This window comes from Hemibagrus wyckioides, linkage group LG01 (genome assembly GCF_019097595.1).
Source record: "Hemibagrus wyckioides isolate EC202008001 linkage group LG01, SWU_Hwy_1.0, whole genome shotgun sequence".
Lineage (NCBI taxonomy): Eukaryota > Metazoa > Chordata > Actinopteri > Siluriformes > Bagridae > Hemibagrus > Hemibagrus wyckioides.
In genome coordinates this window covers 9,744,269-9,764,308 of record NC_080710.1, presented here as the reverse complement: position 1 = coordinate 9,764,308, position 20,040 = coordinate 9,744,269, and the positions used below count along the sequence as shown (strand labels likewise).

The 20,040-nt window shown below is 35.2% G+C and overlaps 1 protein-coding gene and 1 long non-coding RNA gene across 4 annotated transcripts in view; one reads left to right on the top strand and one right to left on the bottom strand.

Moving 5' to 3' along the window:
- LOC131359415 (uncharacterized) overlaps positions 1-19,373 on the top strand; it is a 30,954-nt gene extending 11,581 nt beyond the window's left edge. The window contains exons 2-4 of the long non-coding RNA XR_009205779.1: positions 2,522-2,692; positions 18,855-18,909; positions 19,118-19,373. This is a non-coding gene — a long non-coding RNA (uncharacterized LOC131359415). The remainder of the gene's footprint in view (positions 1-2,521; positions 2,693-18,854; positions 18,910-19,117) is intronic.
- LOC131359394 (uncharacterized) lies at positions 6,238-17,987 on the bottom strand. 3 transcript variants are annotated; one of them, XM_058399274.1, is made up of 8 exons: positions 17,862-17,987; positions 13,385-13,451; positions 13,242-13,294; positions 13,022-13,158; positions 11,134-11,250; positions 9,770-9,788; positions 8,930-8,953; positions 6,238-6,429 (listed from the first exon to the last, which is right to left on the bottom strand). In XM_058399274.1, the coding sequence occupies exons 1-8, from the start codon at positions 17,932-17,934 to the stop codon at positions 6,386-6,388; spliced, it is 534 nt and encodes a 177-aa protein (XP_058255257.1). In that variant the 5' UTR covers positions 17,935-17,987; the 3' UTR covers positions 6,238-6,385. The 3 variants fall into 3 exon arrangements, with proteins under 3 accessions (XP_058255257.1, XP_058255251.1, XP_058255240.1); XM_058399268.1 differs by lacking the exon at positions 6,238-6,429 and adding an exon at positions 6,531-8,694; XM_058399257.1 differs by lacking the exon at positions 6,238-6,429 and having other exon boundaries at positions 8,714-8,953.
- Positions 19,374-20,040: the final 667 nt, after the last annotated feature.

Below are 20,040 nucleotides of genomic sequence, written 5' to 3'. Positions count from 1 at the left end.
ATTCTGCTAAGATCATTTGTGTCATATTGAGTTAAATATATGTTATGGATACATCAGTATTTTTTGTTATTTACATTTTTTGTTATTGACAGGGCAGTGTGTACCGAATCTAAATTTTTTAAGTAATTTACACTGGTACACTATACTGGTCATATTATGCCACATTACTGCAGCTTATGTATGATTCCAGTCACTGAGTACTAACAGTAACCAGTTTTAGGGTATTTTTCTACAGGTACCGTTTAGGGTGTCAGCTGAGATTTCTACCAACACACTCACATAGCCATTACTCTTACTTAAGGTCAGATTTAATTTTAGTGTGTTACAATCAGTGAGAAACTGTTGTTTTTTTCCTCAACCTTACATATACAAAGAACCTCAAAATTTTATAGAACGTTATATAAAATAAATAAATTATTCGGTTTTGAAATCCTGTTTTCTGCAGCTTTCAGTTCTTGTTTTATTTATTTGCTTTTCCAACACTTGAATGAGCAAGTTGTGAATGTGGAAGATACCAGCAAATACACTGAAGACATTTAACGCAAACATAGCGCCTGTGTAACACGATAGAGGATACGTCACGTGTATAAAGGTGAATGTCACGCTTATTAATTAATCAATACCTGTTAACCTATAACACTCCGTTATAGGAATATTTTTTGATGTATCTGTGACCAAACACAACTGTAACTTCCGACTACCTTGCAGTGTCCGAGAACCTTGTTAAATATCGCCAGTTAAACAGGTTTTGGATTTTAAATAATAATAATAATAATAATAATAATAATAATAATAATAATAATAATAATAATAGTATATTTATTATTATTATTATTATTATTATTATTATTATTATTATTATTATTATTAAACCCTGACAAAATACAAGAGCACAAAATATACTTTTAATATAAGTGAAAACTGAATATTTTAAAATGACTTGAATTTGTTTTTGCATTTGTTCAGCTCTGTTCCATAAAGCACATGTGTTTCCAGTCAGACACAAAAATACAGCTCAAAATGTATACAAACAATCTTAAAACCCAGCTCAAAGATTACACGAATTATTCTGTAAAAGATTGTGGCGGTGATCATTCAACAGGCAGGACGCGTTAATATCATTAAATAACCAAAGTTACCATGTTAGATAAATGTTCAGTCTTTTTTAGCCTGAACACACTAGCTTCTAGCTTACACCATGTGAAATGTAATAAGCAATAGTGTACGATTTGTGTACGTTTTAATCTCTCTCACGTGTTAACCACGTTAATGTATGTAATGTCTGAAGAACGTTAAATGTAGAAACATTTATAAGTATTTTTTTAAACGATAAGCCCTTTTTATTTAATAAGCAAATAAAATGATTACACATTCAGACCAGTGGGGTCATACAAAATAGTCCTAATTATAACCGCTAAGAAATAATAATAATAATAATAATAATAATAATAATAATAATAATAATAATAATAATAATAATAATAATAATATCAGGAGACGGTGTGTTTTTTGTCTCACGTTGCAGTTTCGTTTTTCAATCACGTGTGCATGAGGCATGCAAAAGTGTGTATTAGCTGCGTTTAGGGTCAAAACTCTAAAGCAAAATCGATTGGTTTTTATCGTGCGTCATTCATTTCTGCGATCTTTGGGAACGCCACATTTTTCTGACGCTCTGAGGTCTGTGCTTTTTATTTCATTCATACACGTGTTTTTTTTTCTTGAGCACCTCCGATCGACAAAAAATTTGCATCGATTACACCTAAAAGAGGCGCATCATGAAATAAACGAATTAAAACCTAATGAACGGTATAATAAAGCTTTAGGAGTCGGATAGTGCTTGACTATAAAACAGCATGTTATTTTCGCTAGAATCTCTCAGGTACAATACAGAACAATAGAGCAGACGCAGAGCAAAATAAACCGCCATTATTCTGGAACAATATGTACAGAATGATAAACCACATGCCTGTTAATAGAAGTAAATTAAAAAAAAAAACCGAAAAGGGTCCTACCGAAATATATCGCCGTTTTGATCATCTTGGAATGGACTTTCAGCGGTGTGTAGAAATGGAAGAGCGGAAAGTGGGTGTGGCTTAGATCCGTTCAGTCTTGGCGCGCAGCTCGTGGTTAGAGGAGTGTTTAACCAAAATCTTTCTCGCCGGCGTTTTCTATTTTTCTTGTGGTGACGTCATTCAAGATTTTTGAACAGACCTATAAGCAGCAATTACAGTGAGGGTTCCTGTTTAAAATACACATGACTTGTGAAAAATGTGTATTTTGCATTTTGTGTGTGTGTGTGTGTGTGTGTGTGTGTGTTATATTTATAGTGTATTTTTAACAAAGCTGTTTGATTTCACTGGTATTTCCCTTTTAATTTTGTTAGTAAATTCGTCCAGTTTTAAACAGCGGAAGTCTCCTCCACTTCGCATTAACCTAATTATTATTATTATTATTATTATTATTATTATTATTATTATTATTATTATTAAAAATTAATTAATTAATTAATTATATTTTTTAGGGTACCGCATTGGCCTAAATATTGGCGTAAAAATCTTTACAGGACTTAAAGGATCTGCTGCTAACATCCTCGTGCCAGATATCACAGCACACCTTCAGGGATCTAGTGGAGTCCAGACCTCGACAGGTCAGGGCTGTTTTGGCAGAAAATGGAGGACCAACACAATATTAGGTAGGTGGTCATAATGTTATGCCTGATCAGTGTATGCCTTTTTTTATATATATATTTAACACCATTTAAAATTCTGCTAAGATTATTTGTGTCATATTGAGTTAAATATATGTTATGGATACATAAGTTTTTTTTTTTTATTTGTTTGGGTGAGAGAGGGCAGGGCAGTGTGTACTGAATCTAAATTTTTAAGTAATTTACACTGGTACACTATACTGGTCATATTATGCCATATCACGTATTTTTCTGCGCTTACCGTTTAGGGTGTCGGCTGAGATTTCTGTCAACACACTCACATAGCCATGACTCATACTTAAGGTCAGATTTAATTTTAGTGTGTTACAATCAGTGAGAAACTGTTGTTTTCCCTCAACCTTACATATACAAAGAACCTCAAAATTTAAATATTTTTAGGGTACAGCATTGTTTTTCTCGCAGCCTTTGTCACCGCTACTTTATATTTGAATGTCTTGGGGTTTATGGAAATTAGTGGGCAGAAGAGATTCATTAATCTGAACAGATGCTCAAGAAATTTGTTGTATAAACACGGCGTGCATGTATGTTCACGCAAGGTTTTATAAATCTGGGGTGGGTTTCCCGTTAACGATTAATCTTTCAATCGAGATGTTTACGAAGTACTTAAAGAAGGACGTATCTACATCCTATGTTCTCCCTTCACTCTCTGCACCAGTCCTGGGCCAACTCCTAGGCTTTCCTCTGTTGGGCCAGGTCAGAAGGTTCCACCTGAGAAAGCCACACCAAATAAAACCTGTTGGTGTGATGATGCGGACAGCCAATATGATCTGATCATGTAGATTTTAAACCCTTTAATAAATTTAAACAGCACGTAAATACTAGAGACTGACCTTCGCGGTTAGAGGTTATGTCCTGAACCAGTACCTCATCATAATACTGTACATACAGGCATAAAAAAATCATTTAATACCATGAACACACGAACTACATGATTCAAGCTTGATTTTTCTCAGCGTAAAATGCAATTGTACACAATGCAATTACGTTATGTAAAAAAAAAAGAATATTTATTTCCGTGTTTGTGTACATATGCACGTGTATGAGTGTACACGTACGCATTATACACGCGCTGTCATGTTTATACAACCATCGCGTCTGTGATTTTTAAAGGAAAATTTGTGGCTCCCTGTTTTGTTGTTCAGGTAGAACTGCACGCGAAGAGCGTAATAATAATACACGCACACACACACAGGCACGCACACAAGCTTAAAGTCAACTAGTCAGCTATATATTAAATTATTTAAATTGGAATTATTTCAATTATTTAAATAATAAAATAGTCAGATATATTTTATTTCAGTTTTTAAGTGTTTCAGGTCAACGAGAAGCTAAAACCTCATTAAACAGCTACTGGGGTTTCGTCCGCATACTAAACGTACAATCAGATTTTTAAAAAAATATATATTATTTATTTATTTATTTATACTCAATCAACTTACAAATCTTTTCCCTGTCCTTTTGTACGATTTGTATTTCGTTAGGAAAATGCATACTCAGTCAACCAATTTCCAGTTTCTCCTCCGAAGGCATACTGAAGAAATCTTAAGTACGCATGCTTATATATTTCCTATTATTGTTGCGTATAATACATTTAATAAATATTTAACAATTATTTTACATTACAATTAAATATTAAATGATGATGGTTGCTAGAATATTAATACAATTTGTATTTTTTTTTTGTTGAAGGATTAGGTTTGCCTTAGAGGTTGCTTTTGCATATATTTTCTGTGTGGGGCTGCATGCGCACTTCTACTCAATAGAATTTAAAGGAACAAGTTTATTTAAATGATTCCAATTTTAATTCAGCTCTGTTCAGCTACGAGCTGGAAAATGACGACTCTTCCATGCTTTCATTACTTCATTACTGATTTCGTTTGAGGTACAGCTGTGTGTACAAAAACAAATGCATTGACAATGATCCCAGATAAGCACTCGAGTTTTACTCTTCCTTACTATTGTATCTTAATTACAAGTAAGAGACGGTAAATACAACTAAATGTAACAACAGTCGTGTACAGGTAAGGTATGCTTACAGTAAATAGAAACATCTTGCTTTTAGATTTGTGGTTTACTAAGTCACTGTAGTTTCCTCCGTTACCAAAAAGATTTCGTAATAGTCTGGTATTCCCCCCGACCTACTACAGGGCAGCCTCTTCCAGTAACATCAGGCAGCACTGTCACAAGCTTCACTTATGTACACTTATGAAATGTCGGTGTATGCTGTGTTCCCTAACACACACTAACGAAAAGCTTTGTGTAAAGTGTTCTGTCTATATCGTGTATGCATTTGAAAACCACTTCTTCCAGATTACTTAATTCACACCTTATTCACCTGTTCAGTAATTTATATTTTCACATATACTTTCGCATATTATGTCTCCTGAGAGCTCACCGGCCATATCCATGTCATATGTGAACTGCCCACCCAATTTGCAATTTATTGATTTAATTTATTATTATTATATATTTTATTTATTCACTGAACAGACACGGCCTTTACTAAGTTTAATTGGCTGACAAGGTTTAGTAAAAGGGGGGAAAATGACACCATATTGTCCTCACAACCTTCCAAGTAGCAGTCCTTAACCACACCTTATCCACCTAGCTCATATGCTGAAATTGTGTGTGTGTGTGTGTGTGTAAGTGAATGCATGTGTGTGACAAAGAGAGGATAACAGAAGAAATCCATATCAGTTGAAAGCTTACTGAAGTAGACTGGCTGTATAAAGACAAAGACTGTAAGGGAAAAAAAAAACATTTGCAAGTAACAAGCAACAAACAACCATGTTTTGCTTAATTATTACAGTACATCTGAATTACAAAATATTTCTTAATCAAAAGCAAAACACTGATAAGGAATAATACTTCTGTGAAAGCCTACTGAACCGTGTGAGTGTGTGTTTAAGTAAATGTTGGAATAGGTGTGTGTGTGATGAAAGCTTTCTGCATAGATTTGACACATGCGAGAAATGCTTGTTAAAACCTAAGAAAATGCTGATAAAAATAATATGACTTTACAATTCTTCACACAAACAGTATGACAAAAAAAATTATTAGTAGTATTTTTTTTACATTGAAAAGTAAGTTTTATAGAGGTCACATGTGGCTGCTTTCTTCCAGAAAGGAGGAGGGTGTAACTGAGCATGTGCAGTATGAGTCAAATGACTGTAGCTCATTCCTTATTGGAGGAATAAGCAACTGTTGCAACTCTTTTCTATTCATTGGCCATATATGTGTATATACAGTATTTATGGTCTCTGCTTTGTAACTTTGCACTCAATCTTATTGCATATACACACATATATATATTTATATTTATTTCTATTCATAGTACTATTTGCAAGTCTTGTTAGATGCAAACTCAGGGGTTTACGCATGGAAGAAGCTTTAACTGTGCTGCTGCCACTGCCAGTTCTGATATCAGGGAAGCTTTCTGTTAAAGAACCACACAGAGACTGTGAATGAATAGCAAAACCCTTCGAAATTTACTGAGATTAACAGGGAATATTTATACAGAAGAATGGCGTAATATTCAGTGTTATGTATAGGTAAACAAAAGACGTCAGCAGAAACAGGCATGGTAGTTGACGTGTTCATTGGTGGTTTGGCGAGTTACTATGAAAATGCTTTTCTAAACTACAGATGAAGAGACTGTCAGCGAGTATCTGTGTTCAGCACATGATTATCAGAAAGAATTTCTAGGACAAAACAAAAGTACATCACAGTCATAAGATGAGGTCATAAACAAATAGTATCACACAGTTAGTCAAAGGCCACAGTCAGCCCAGGGCAGAGAGTTTCTTCTGAGTTTCTTTTATTTTTTGGGGGTTATTCTAACACTTAGAACTTTGTTAAAAGATTGATAAATAATGGCTTAGCCAATTGCTCTTGAACTAGGAACTAGGAATAAAAAATAAGCCTAGCCCCATACAGTGCATAGTGTGCAACCTAGGGCAGTCTGTGCAAGACAAAAGACAGTGAAAGATAAGAGAAAGTGCAGACAGACAACCCTACACTACAGGACAGATATATTAATAGCACTGATCTGTATACAATCTGTGTGGACCATTGTGCAAACAAAATAATTCTTGTAAACATATTTACACATCCAATAGCAGTAGTTGATCATAGCAGCAGTTACATTTTTTCTAGCCTTATAATTACCTATGAGGCAAAGACACTGAAGATACACTCTTTATATCAATATATAAAATTAATATTTTATTTGCAAAAATAACAGCACTATGATTTAATTAACTGCAGTAATCTTTTGTATGAAAAATAGTATTAAAAATAGTACAGTTCTAAACTACAAAATATATTAAACTGTTTGCAATAGTATACTAAATTCACTACAACTACTACAACTGTGTATACTATTAGATAATATGCAAAATATTTTACAAACTCAGTAATCCTACATCACTGTTGCAGTGAGAAACTGTTGCTGCCTCACAGCTCCACAGTCTCTGGTTTGAGTTTGTTTTATTTTCTGTGTCCACTTTCTATGCATGTTCTCCCCATGTTCATGTGGCTTAACTACAATTTCTCTGGTTTCTCCCTATAGACATGGCAGTAGATAAATTAAATAAATTACCCCTGTGAATGTCTACTACTAAAATTATAAGTTTGTGCAAAAGAACTTCACTGTACCAAACTCAAACGCTTTTTTATAGACTCTTTGGAAAATGACACTCCTGGTCTGATCTAACCCCTGTTGTTTACTTGAGGGTTACTCTTTCTTGTTTTTATTATAGGTATAAGTGAAAGACAGTAAATAATATTTAATGTATTGACACACATATAGATAAAGATATACTAACATTGCACAGTGACATCTTAGCTTTAGGTAGATGATCTATCTGAATCATGCTGGTACCTGAACTGCTTTATAAATAAATCATAAGAGGTAGTTTTGAGTTTTAAAGAGTTCTCTACACACTGTTAGTAGTCTTACAAAAGCACTGTGAAGTAATTTAATGGGGCTAGAGTTCTTGTTAAAAAAACATGATGCACTCTTGGAAAGAGTTCAGGATGTTGACTTGGCCTCTGATCAAGCATCTGTGGGATGTGCTGGACAAACTAGTCTGATCCATGTACGCTCTACCTCACAATTAAATGAAACAAAGGCTCTGCATTTAACATCTTGGTGGCAGATTGCAACACACACCTTTAGAGGTTTTGTGGAGTCACTTAATAAAAAATGAATGGGTTAAGTTACTCATTAATTTACAAACAGGTTTATGTACTATGATAGTTAAAACAGGATTCGTGTTAAAAAACATTCTAATGAGTGAGTTAGCAATGTGGTTTGTTTTGTTTCATAATAAATGTTTTGGGAAGCTACATGAGTAACTGAATATCTGTTACGGCACATAAACCATGAAAATCCACAGTGTTTCTAATCTAGTACACAAAAGTAGATTCTAGTAGACCAAAACCTCCAGTTAAGAATCATGGTTGGAACAAGTAAATCAAAAGCATTTGATTTCTGATTGCTGGAAATGCTTACACTGTCATTACTGTAATTACTATGCAAGTGACCAGAAAAAAAAAAGAAAAAGAATGACTCAGTAAGAAGAGATTTTCTGTTTTAAAATGGCTCAGTCATTTTCCTAATTCCTGACCTTAGCCTAACTGAAATGCTGTGGCATGACATGACAAGAGCTGAATGCTGTTACAGCAGGATTCGTGTTGAAGAACCTTCTAATGAGTGAGATAGCAGTGGTTTGTTTCAGAATAAATGTTTTGGGAAACTATGAGTAACTGAGTAACTGTTACAGTCTGGCCATAACCTAAAGACAAAGAAAAGAGCTGTGTCATTTTAAAAAGCTTTTTAATTATTCAGAAAGTAATGACAGTAACACAGTCTCTGTCATTTTTTTTTTACTACATAAATACCAAGCTATAATAGAAAATTAGTATAATGGCATTAATCTTTCCAGTGATCCTGGAGGCTGACTCTGTAGGTGTGGTCAAACACAAACACACACACACACACACACTTTGTTTCATCGATCCACTTACAAGTACATTTAGTCATGTTAGTGATTCAACAACAATCTAAATAAATTACTACTCAAGTTGAAGGGGCACATTTTATGTTAATAGAAAATGAAATTCTGACCATTCTGAAATTCTCTGACAATTGAAAATTAAAGGTTTGGTCTTGCCAAACCTTCAAGAAAACATACTCACCTGATGATGTCTTGTTGGTGCATGCTGAAAGGCAGAAAAGTAACAGTAAGATGAAAACGCACATCTAAACTTATGAAATATACACATATACACTGACATAACAGACCAGATGCACCTAAACATAGACTAGATCTGTGTCTTTATTATAACTGAGCGTGAAATAAGATGTTTTAAAGAACAGCCACTTTTACTTAAGAAATAATTTTAACTATAAAAATGTTATTAAATGCATTGAATTAAATACAATTTTATAAGCAGTGAGCAAAAATGTTACTCTAATTGGCAGTGACAGCTTATTATTATTATTAGTAGTAGTAGTAGTAGTAGTGGTAGTAATAGTAGTAGTAGTGGTAGTAGTAGAATAGGATAGTACAATTAAAAGAAAAAGAAAAACAGTCTAAATGTAATATTTTACACTGCACATTTTGCCTGTAAAAATGTGTATGAACTATGTAGTGCACCTTTGCTTTTGTAGCATATGCAAAAAATACGTCTTCAGTCTCCCATCTCTTTTATCTTGTCAATTTATTAATTTTCAGCACTGAATCACTTCCTCACACTGGCTGGTACACATTTCTGAATCTTTGTAGATTCAGTTGAAGATTTGAAGATTTGTAGATTTGTGACTCACTTGATCAGAGTTCATTCAAGCTATAGCAATGTTGAAATCTGTCTGTGTGAATTCTAGATATAACTGCTCTAGCTGGAAAATCTTGAGACAGTTCTCACGATATGGTGGACGGCATGTGAGCATAACAAATGTGGTTTATATGAAAAAAAATATATATATAGAGCTGTTCTTAGATGAATGCTGTGATAAACAGTTTCTGTTGCACTTACGTGGACAGTTGATTACTTTCTGTGGAAATAAAAACAAAGAGATGCATATTAGGCTCATGTTTACAAATAAATGCAAGCAGGGATTCAGGGAACAGATGAATATTGCAAGCAAAAAGTTATGTAATACGATGTTCAACAAGCACATATGGATTGATGGTCAGGCCTTCACGTACTTATTGGCATTTACAGTTGCTAGAAAAATGTGGACTGATCTTCATCTTAGTCTCAATTGTCTGTATCAAGCATATTGCAACAAATACATTTTTAAAGACCTGGGTGTTAATCAGTCCATGATAAACAGAACTGCCTACAAATGAACTTCAGGGATGTTAGTACTTTCTACAAACTGTGAAAGTCATGTTCAACTGTCAATATAAGAAAAACATGTTCGACTGCCACTATCAGAAAAACACTGAACAAATATAGTGGTAAGGGAAGGACACCATGGAGGAAACCTCCAAATAATTACATCTAAATGGGTTGCCATATACCATTTAATTCCACAATGTTTCTGGGAAAATCTGCCACATTTTTTGGCAAAAATTCTAATGCTAACTATAATCTAACCTAGTGACGGATGCACACTTAGACCAACACCTTCCGTTATAAATCATGGTTTGGATTGAAGCAAATAAATCGAAAGCATTTCATTGTCATTGTCATTGCTGGAACTGCTTACACTATCATTACTGTAATTTCTATGCAAGTGAACAATAAAGTTACAATACTGAATCAGAAAAATAATAGCTCAGTAAGAAGAGATTTTCTGTTTTAAAATGGCCCTTTCATTTTCCTAATTCCTGGCCTTAGCCTAACTGAAATGCTGTGGCATGACACGAAAAGAGCTATAATCTAATCTAGTGATGGATGCACACTTAGACCAACACCTCCAGTTATGAATCACGGTTTGGGTTGAAGCAAGTAAATCAAAAGCATTTCATTGTCAATTGCTGGAAATGCTTACACTATCATTATTGTAATTTCTATGCAAGTGACCAAAAACTCAGAAAAAGAATGGCTCAGTAAGAAGAGACTTTCTGTTTTAAAATGGCCCATTCATTTTCCTAATTCCTAATTTCCTAACTGAAATGCTGTGGCATGACACGAAAAGAGCTGTTTACTCAAAACAGTGCAAAACTACATGCTGATGTAATAATTAATCATTTCAGTTTGCACTGTGAATGATTACTCAATCTGTTCAATAAAGACAGTTTGTATGTTATTAGTTTGGTCAGAATGCATTTGGCTATAATTAATATCCTGCCATCATTTATGAATAACCAATGAAAAAACTATGATAACTATATGGTTTCCATACTTTTTTGCAATGTAATATATACGATAAAATAAATGTAATTACTCACCCCATTAAAGACATTTCTGTATGAAACATTGACATAGCAGGTTTTGAAAGTGATGCTACGAGGACTGCTACTGAGAACCATTGGGTGATGTTGATCTTCCCTTGCCACAACAGTGTTCTTAAAACACACACACACAGAGTTACAAACATACCAAATGGTGGGCCATGCATTTGATACCTAGACTTCAGTGGTGTCCTATCTAAATTAATGCCATCATTATGATGCCCCGGCAATAGACAGGTATTTTTACGCATTGCGCATGAATGCCAATTAGCATGAAACTCGGACTACACTAACAAGTCTCTTTTCACTGCATACATCACCTCTAGCCGAAACATCAATATAAACCAAATAAAATGACAGAAATACAGTCCATCCCGTGTTTTCCGAGCATTTTTAGTGCCTTTTGAATTCTCTTACTACGGAAACCCCGGGGATTACGGATTTACGGAAAACCGTAATCCCTGAAAGAAAACGAAAAAGCATGAATGGTTCTTGAGAAAGCTTATTAACAGGTCTGAGCAATCAAACACATGACATAAATTTCATGCAGATGATATATATATATATATATATATATGTTTTGTTAATAAAAACTAAAAACACGTTGTATTATTTTCGAACCATAGACTATCAACTGCAAGAAATTTATGTCATACTTTTGACTGAAAATAAAATAAAAAAAACAAAACAAAAGAAAAGGTTCCGATCATAAATTTGCACGAAAAATGTATATATATATATATATATATATATATATATATATATATATATATGTATATATATATATGTATATATATATATATATATATATATATATATATATATATATATGTATATATATATATATATATATATATATACACATTTTTCGTATATATACATTTTTCGTATATATATATATATATGTATATATATATATATATATATATATATATATATATATATTTTTTTTTTTTTTTTAATTATTTAAACCAGTTGGTCTTGAGTCTTGCATAGAGAGGATTTTCATAGACCTAAAAATACAATTTTTGGCCTGGACAAAGCGAATAGTATCCTGTATGTCTGAAAAACAGCTGTTGAATTTACACAAATATATTTCAGCTTGTGGAACTCTCTGACCATTTAATCAAAGGACGGAAAATGCTGACGTAATAGTGCGCCTGCTAGACGGCCCAGTGCCCAATCTCGAAATCTGATTGGTTAAGGCAACGCCATTTATTTTAAGCCTCAGTCGCCCGCACTGTCAAAGGCTTTAAAGCAATATGATTGGATAAGACCTCTAACATAAACACACACTACTGGAAGCAGTGCAACTAAGAGGAAAGATATGAAATTAATAGAATAGACTATAAGGGAATAATGTAATATATATTCAAGGAAATTTTTTTTTATGAAAACAAGGAAGGTCTTGCTGGCCCTGACGGCCCACTAGTTACTAGCTAATTAGGATTTATTTTAATCAACAAAGCCAGCTAAGCCTGATTATAAAGGGATAATAAATTGCAGTTCTAAACAAAGCTTACCACTTAATTCAGTACACAATCATGTGACTGTTTTATTTATAAAAAAATTTCTGATGAAATGAAGAAACACCATACATGAAAACTTATTAATAAAATAAATAAATGATCAAGATGTTTTGTTGAGCATTATGGGTGCTAGTCAGAGAAAATATTTACATTTTAAACACCTTCAGAATTTGTTAAGTTCTACAGGTTAAGATACAGACAGTCTAATGCCAGCTTTATATAAATTCTGTCACAGAGGAAGTATTCTGATGAATAAATGTGAAAACAGCTAGCACATAGGTGCCATATAACAGACACTGACATGAACATGATCACCGGAATAAAAGAGAATATTTTACATTACTGTATATACTCACATTAACAAGCCAGACATAATCAGTGCTAGTCGTTAGATTTTCGTGTAGATCAAACGTAGTGGCAGCTGAATTCGATGTAGCAGTAAAACAATCACTGGGATTGACTTTGTGGAACCATAGGAAGGACATGCAGATGACTGGATGGCAAAAGATAACAACGAATAAAGAAAAACATTTTTTCAAGATCAGGTTTGTGTAGTGTGATGTATAGTAAACATACCCATGCGCAGGATGCCTGCAGTCCGCCGGCGTATCCATGGTACTGTGATGATTCTGTCCAATTGTAATGATCAAAAATATGTAAATAGCCAGAAATCGCCCCCAAAAACATCTCCCACAGCATACAAACACATAACTACTCACCTGTAAGTGTTTTTGACAGTATCAGCCATCATTTGGAGCTGCTCGGCTCCGCACTGCGGATGAAATGCTGACACAGAGGATTGAGGTTACAGAAGGACGTAGACTTACGTCAGTATCATCCTCCTCCTCCTCCTCCTCCTCTTCTTCTTCTTCTTCTTCTTCTTATTGATATTATTATTATTATTATTATTATTATTATTATTATTATTATTAATAATACACACAAACACACACACACATTTTACATCTGGTATTTGGTGACACAGGACAGCACAGAACCCTGGAGATTTGAGGCACAAATGCTACCTTCATGTGCTACTGTGCCCCTTTCTCCTTTTTTACCTTGCTTTGGTTGATGTTAAAAGCTGTAGTAACTGTAAATGGCCACCAAATGAACTAAAAAAAAAGTGAACTTATTGGGAGAGTGCACGACTGTGGTTGACAAAATGGTGATTGTAGATAGCACCAACATTTTATTGCTGTGATGCCTGTTAGTACATAAACATTAAATGCAAATCAGAATAAGAAACAGGAGTGTGTGATTGTGTTGTAAAACTACGATCCTCTACAGTTCTGATGATAATAGGTATGGTTGCCCTTCCTGTAATTTTGCATTTCCTGTCAGTATGAGTAATCTTTACTGAAGGTGGTTATACGTTTTTTGTCTGTATGGCAAAGACTTTATATATATATAATATTAATTTATCCCTAATGAGCAAGTGTAACATCTGGGACCCCCGCCCTATGCGGGGCTCGACCCCAGACGCCCGTGGTGTGTGTGTAATGAGACCCATGCGCAGGATTCAGCGAAGCACTGCTTTTATTACATTTAAGACGCGACATAGGGAAACAAACGTAACACTAGACATGGCGTGGTTAACTAAACAAAACAAAACAAAAACAAAACCTAGACCTTAGCTTGGACATGGAACTTAACAAACAAAAGCCCAACAGAAACCACGGTACAGATAACAATCATGGACAAGGACACAAACACAAGGATCCCTATTTATAGGGGTAGACATTAGGGCGAATGGGACACAATCAGGATAGGAACAATAGGAAGGGCGTAACAAAAGACACACAAAGAAGCAGGCTTCCAAGGTTCACCTGCCAGCGCCCTCTCTGGGCCTGGCAGGGAACTGTCCAGCTGTTCCTGACAGCAAGACAGAGGCAATTTTGGCAAGAAAATCTAACTGAGACAGTGTCAGTAAGAATCCTTAAGAATTAACAGACTCAAAAAGAAAAACACTTCATCTGAGTGACTAAACTATCAATTTTAGTAGAACACTTTGTCCCAAAATATCCTGCAGTCTCCTTTGAAAGAAAAAGCTATATGGTGCAGTGTCAGCATGATAGTTTTCTCTCCCTCACGTTTCTCCTCCCCCACAGCATGTCTCAGAATTCCCCTACTGAACTATTGTAGTATTTGTAGAGTTCCCCTAAATCTTTGCTGTAATACCTTGGAAGAACACCAATCAGACATAATATTATTACCAACTGTGTTGGTCCTGATTTTGCTGCCAAGATGTTAGCAGCAAGTCCTGTAAGTTGGGAGGTGGGTTCTCCATAGATCGGACTTGTTTGTCCTGCACATTCCACAGATGCTTGATTGGATTGAGATCTGAGATCTAAGTCAACACCTCAAACTGGTTGTTGTGCTCATCAAACCATTCCTGAACCATTTTTGCTTTATGTCACGGCGCATTGTCCTGCTGAAAGAGGCCACAACCATCAGGGAATACCGTTTGCATGAAAGGGTGTGCATGGTCTGCAACAGTGCTTAAGTAGGTGGTATGTGTCAAAGTAACATCCACATGGATGGCAGGACCCAAGGACATTGCCCAAACACGGGCCAGCCTTTGCTCCCCACTGGCATCAATGAGCCTTAGCCACCCCTGGTTCACCACTGTTCCTTTCTTGGACCACTTTTGATAGATACTAACCACTGCAGACTGGGAACACCCTACAAGGGAATTGTCCTTTAGCGAATGTGCAGGTGGTCGCACCCTTAACCACCTTTCATCTTTCACATCTCATGACTGTCACAGTTGTTTTGATTTGCCTCCTTGGTAGAAAGTATAGCAATTTTATCAAAGTGTAAAAGTGTATGTATATATATATATATATATATATATATATATATATATATATATATATATATATATATATATATATATATATATATATATATATTTTTTTATTAAATCTTTCTTGGCCCTGTACCCTAATTCATAATTTGATCGGTCACTGATAATTATAAGTCAATTGTTATGCAAGTATTAGTATGTGAGGTCATCTAGCTACTATAAAATGTGTAGATTATTGAGCAGGCTTTAGTTTCTTTCCTCAGAAAAGTTCAAGGCTAAAAACAATATTTCAGACTATAAGGTTATAGGTTATTTTCCTTGCTGGTTTAACTCTATTCTATTCTGTTTTATTCAGCTCTATTCTAAGTGTCTAATGTCACACAAACCCTCACTGGCTGCACAGAGGCGTTGAAACCCTTCAGTAGAGCAAGGCATTTATTTCAAATGAGTCATATACTGTAAAGAGAAAATGACCACAAAGACTTCTGGTTCACTATGATATTGATATAAGATAGGGTATCTCAAAGTTTCCAAACATAGTGGATATTAACACTTTTTTTAAGCAAGAAGTCTTCCAAAGTTTTAGATAGCTTTCTAAGCATGCTTTTGATCAAGGAAAGCCATGGTATACACTATATTGCCAAATATTTTGAGATGTCTGTCTTTACATGCACATGAAGTTAATATGAAGTTGATCCGCCCTTTGCAGCTATAACAACTCTTCTGGGAAGTCTTTCCACAAGTTTTAGGAGTGTGTTTATGGGAATTTTTGACCATTCCTCTAGAAGCACATTTGTGAGGTCAGGCACTGATGTTGTATGAGAAGGCCTGGCTCAGTCTCCACTCCAATTCATCCCAAAGGTGTTCTATCAGGTTGAGATCAGGACTCTGTGAAGTTCCTCTACACCAAACTCACTCATCCATGTCTTTATGGACCTTGCTTTGTGCACTGGTGTACAGTCATGTTGGAACAGGAAGGGGTCATCCCCAAACTGTTCCCACAAAGTTAGGAGCATGAAATTGTCCAAAATGTCTTGGTATGCTGAAGCATTAAGAGTTCCTTTCACTGGAACTAAGAGGCCAAGCCCAACCCCTGAAAAACAACACCTGAATTCAATGATTTGGAGGGGTGTCCCAAAACTTTTGTCAATATAGTGTATGTCTTACATGTCATGTTCGAACGTTTTCCTTTTATAGGTCAGCACCTCAGAGTGAAAGTTCACAGAATGAAAAGTGAGCCTGGCTTCTTTTGTAATCATCATCCATTCCTCTCCATTTACTCAGTTATCACGTTTAAGGCGAGGCAAGCGCACATTTATCTACTCATTCTCAGAATCAAAACACGGAGGGGGAGAATGAGGAGATGGGGTTCTTTTCTTTCTGTATTCCTTTTTATTTCTTTTCGCTTTAATAACATTTAGTTAATGTGGGAGGATGCAGAATGTGCCAGCAAAATAGTTATTATATTGAAGATCCTGTATTGATTCAGTAGTCCTTACCAAAGAGGGCTATACATTATTTTTAAGAAATAAGAAATTAGTTCGACACCCGAAAGTTTTAACGACAAAACCTGATAATAACCTGATAAATAAAACATCTGAACAATGTCTTGCGGTGTTGTAACTGAGGTATAGAGGAATGATGACTTTTATGGATTGACGGAATGATTGAATTATTAGAAAATACACACACGCATTCGCATAGAGTTGATCAGGTTGTTGATTGTGGCCTGTGGAATGTTGGTCCACTCCTCTTCAATGGCTGTGCGAACAGAGCGGTAGCTCGTTCTCCCCTCCCACACGTGAAACCTAGTGCTAGGTACTCGCTGCTATGTTTTCTTCGTTTAGGTTTATTTTGAGTCTTTTCAGTGTCCTGCTTACTTGTGGATGAAGAAACGTCTGTATTTGTCCTTTTCAGCGATCCCGTTGACAACCATTTATCCATGTTTACATCTGTTTTAGCATGTATGCAGCAAAAATGTTAGATAGCCTAAATTGGCGGGTTGTTATTAAACCAATCAACGAGATGGAATAGTGCATAGTAACAGTTTATTATTAATTTTTCGTTATTCAATTATATATCAAATTATGATATTTAATTATGACTACACATTTTTCATATATTAGCAATATTATTATTTCTGTTGATAATAACTAGCGGCCCCCCCTGCAATACCGTTGCCCACAGGTTGAAAACCACTGGTTTAGAGAAAGGTCTCCGCCTCTGGATTCACCCCGATTCTGAACAGAGCAATCGGTTCCTGAAATTGTACAATGAAGACGAACTTTTATCATAAACGACACCTGACTGCGCGTGATGTGGTCTTCGTTATTTCCTTTCTAAATCTACGACACAAGACAAATTATTTGTGAAAAGAAATAGCTTACCTGCGAGGCAGAATCTCATGAGCATAGGGAGACAGAGCTGGAGCAGAACGAAGTGTAAGGGCAGTCGGTCCATGTTTTTTTCTCACAAAGCCAACACCAACTCTCGCTAGACGGCAGGGGTTTTTTCGACTGCTGCTTGAGCACGCGCAGACCTCGCAGTGTCCTTGAAAGATTTGCCGGGTTTACAGGCAGTTCAGCCTTGCTATTAAAAGAAACCAGTCAGTAAATACACACCGTTCCCTTTTATGGTTTCATTTATCGCAGCACGAGAAACCAGCGAGGAAAAACAGACAGCAGTGTACCGGCTGCTGAGTTGGTCGCGAAGTAATGACATTGAATAAGGGCTGATACGCGTTTATCAATGATGTAGATATGCTGTCTAAAACATGTATGGCACGTGACCAAAACATCTGGGTAAAATAGTGAAAAGACCACGAATGCCAAATTTAAAGATAGCTTACACAGAGAGATAATTACTCAATAAATAAATAACTTTTGCTTCATATTCTCATTTAGTAATTTATGATTTTATTTATTTTCTAGAATGTATTAATATATAAGTTGAATGCATTTACTGACATAATATTATATTTTATCTTAAATGTTTTTTAATTAAATCAGATTAATTGTTATGGTGGGATTTTAAGATGTCATTAGTCATAACATAAAACCAGATATTTGTACCAGACATAGGGTTTGGGGTTTTCCAAAGTCCCCACATATAGCACTTTTTATTTATTTATTTATTTATTTATTTATTTATTTATTTAAAAAAAAAAAACATTTTTCATACGTTTTTCCCCTAGATAGCCTTTAAGGATACCTTTGAGAAAGCAAGGACATGGTGTTCTAGGGAAAGGCAGAGCACAAAGATTTTTTTGTCACATTACAAACATTTGAAGTGCAATTACATACATAACACCAGAGTGGGAAAGAGTAATTGTTTTTAATAATATTAATATTATTATTGTGTATAACAATGAACATTTGTAGGCTTACCGGCTGAAATGATGTGACTTGATCTCACCACACGGCAACAGGTTTCACTGTGAGTATTATTTTTTTTTCCAATAATATTAATTGTATTGAAAATCAAAATAAAGAATACATATTTTTTTTGTCACATGAACTTTGATTAATAATAATACTAATACTATTATTAATACTAATACGAATTCTAATAATACTTCTACTACTACTACTACTACTACTACTACTACTACTAATAATAATAATTATTATTATTATTATCACAGACATATACCTTACCGTAGCCTCCTGGTCCAGCGGCAGGATCCCGCGCTCTCACTGCCGCGGCCTGGGTTTCATTCCCGGGCAGGAAGCTGACCCAGCCACTGAAGAGTTAACTCTCAATTATTCTAATAATAACACGTTATTATTATTATTATTATCATCACAGACATATACCTTACCGTAGCCTCCTGGTCCAGCGGCAGGATCCCGCGCTCTCACTGCCGCGGCCTGGGTTTCATTCCCGGGCAGGAAGCTGACCCAGCCACTGAAGAGTTAACTCTCAGTTATTGTAATAATAACACGTTATTATTATTATTATTATTATTATTATTATTATTATTATTATTATTATTATTATCACAGACATATACCTTACCGTAGCCTCCTGGTCCAGCGGCAGGATCCCGCGCTCTCACTGCCGCGGCCTGGGTTTCATTCCCGGGCCAGGAAGCTGACCCAGCCACTGAAGAGTTAACTCTCAATTATTCTAATAATAACACATTATTATTATTATTATTATTATTATTATTATTATTATTATTATTATCATCACAGACATATACCTTACCGTAGCCTCCTGGTCCAGCGGCAGGATCCCGCGCTCTCACTGCCGCGGCCTGGGTTTCATTCCCGGGCAGGAAGCTGACCCAGCCACTGAAGAGTTAACTCTCAGTTATTGTAATAATAACACGTTATTATTATTATTATTATTATTATTATTATTATTATTATTATTATTATTATTATCACAGACATATACCTTACCGTAGCCTCCTGGTCCAGCGGCAGGATCCCGCGCTCTCACTGCCGCGGCCTGGGTTTCATTCCCGGGCCAGGAAGCTGACCCAGCCACTGAAGAGTTAACTCTCAATTATTCTAATAATAACACGTTATTATTATTATTATTATTATTATTATTATTATC

Bases quoted from the DNA above. Each gene is read 5' to 3' on its own strand.
- LOC131359394 (XM_058399257.1), bottom strand. From the start codon at position 17,934: ATGGACCGACTGCCCTTACACTTCGTTCTGCTCCAGCTCTGTCTCCCT. The intron at 13,159-13,241 runs GTATGTTTACTA...TTTGCCATCCAG, and splicing joins TGCAGGCATCCTGCGCATGG to TCATCTGCATGTCCTTCCTA. The intron at 11,251-13,021 runs GTGAGTATATAC...GTGTGTTTTAAG, and splicing joins ATTATGTCTGGCTTGTTAAT to AACACTGTTGTGGCAAGGGA.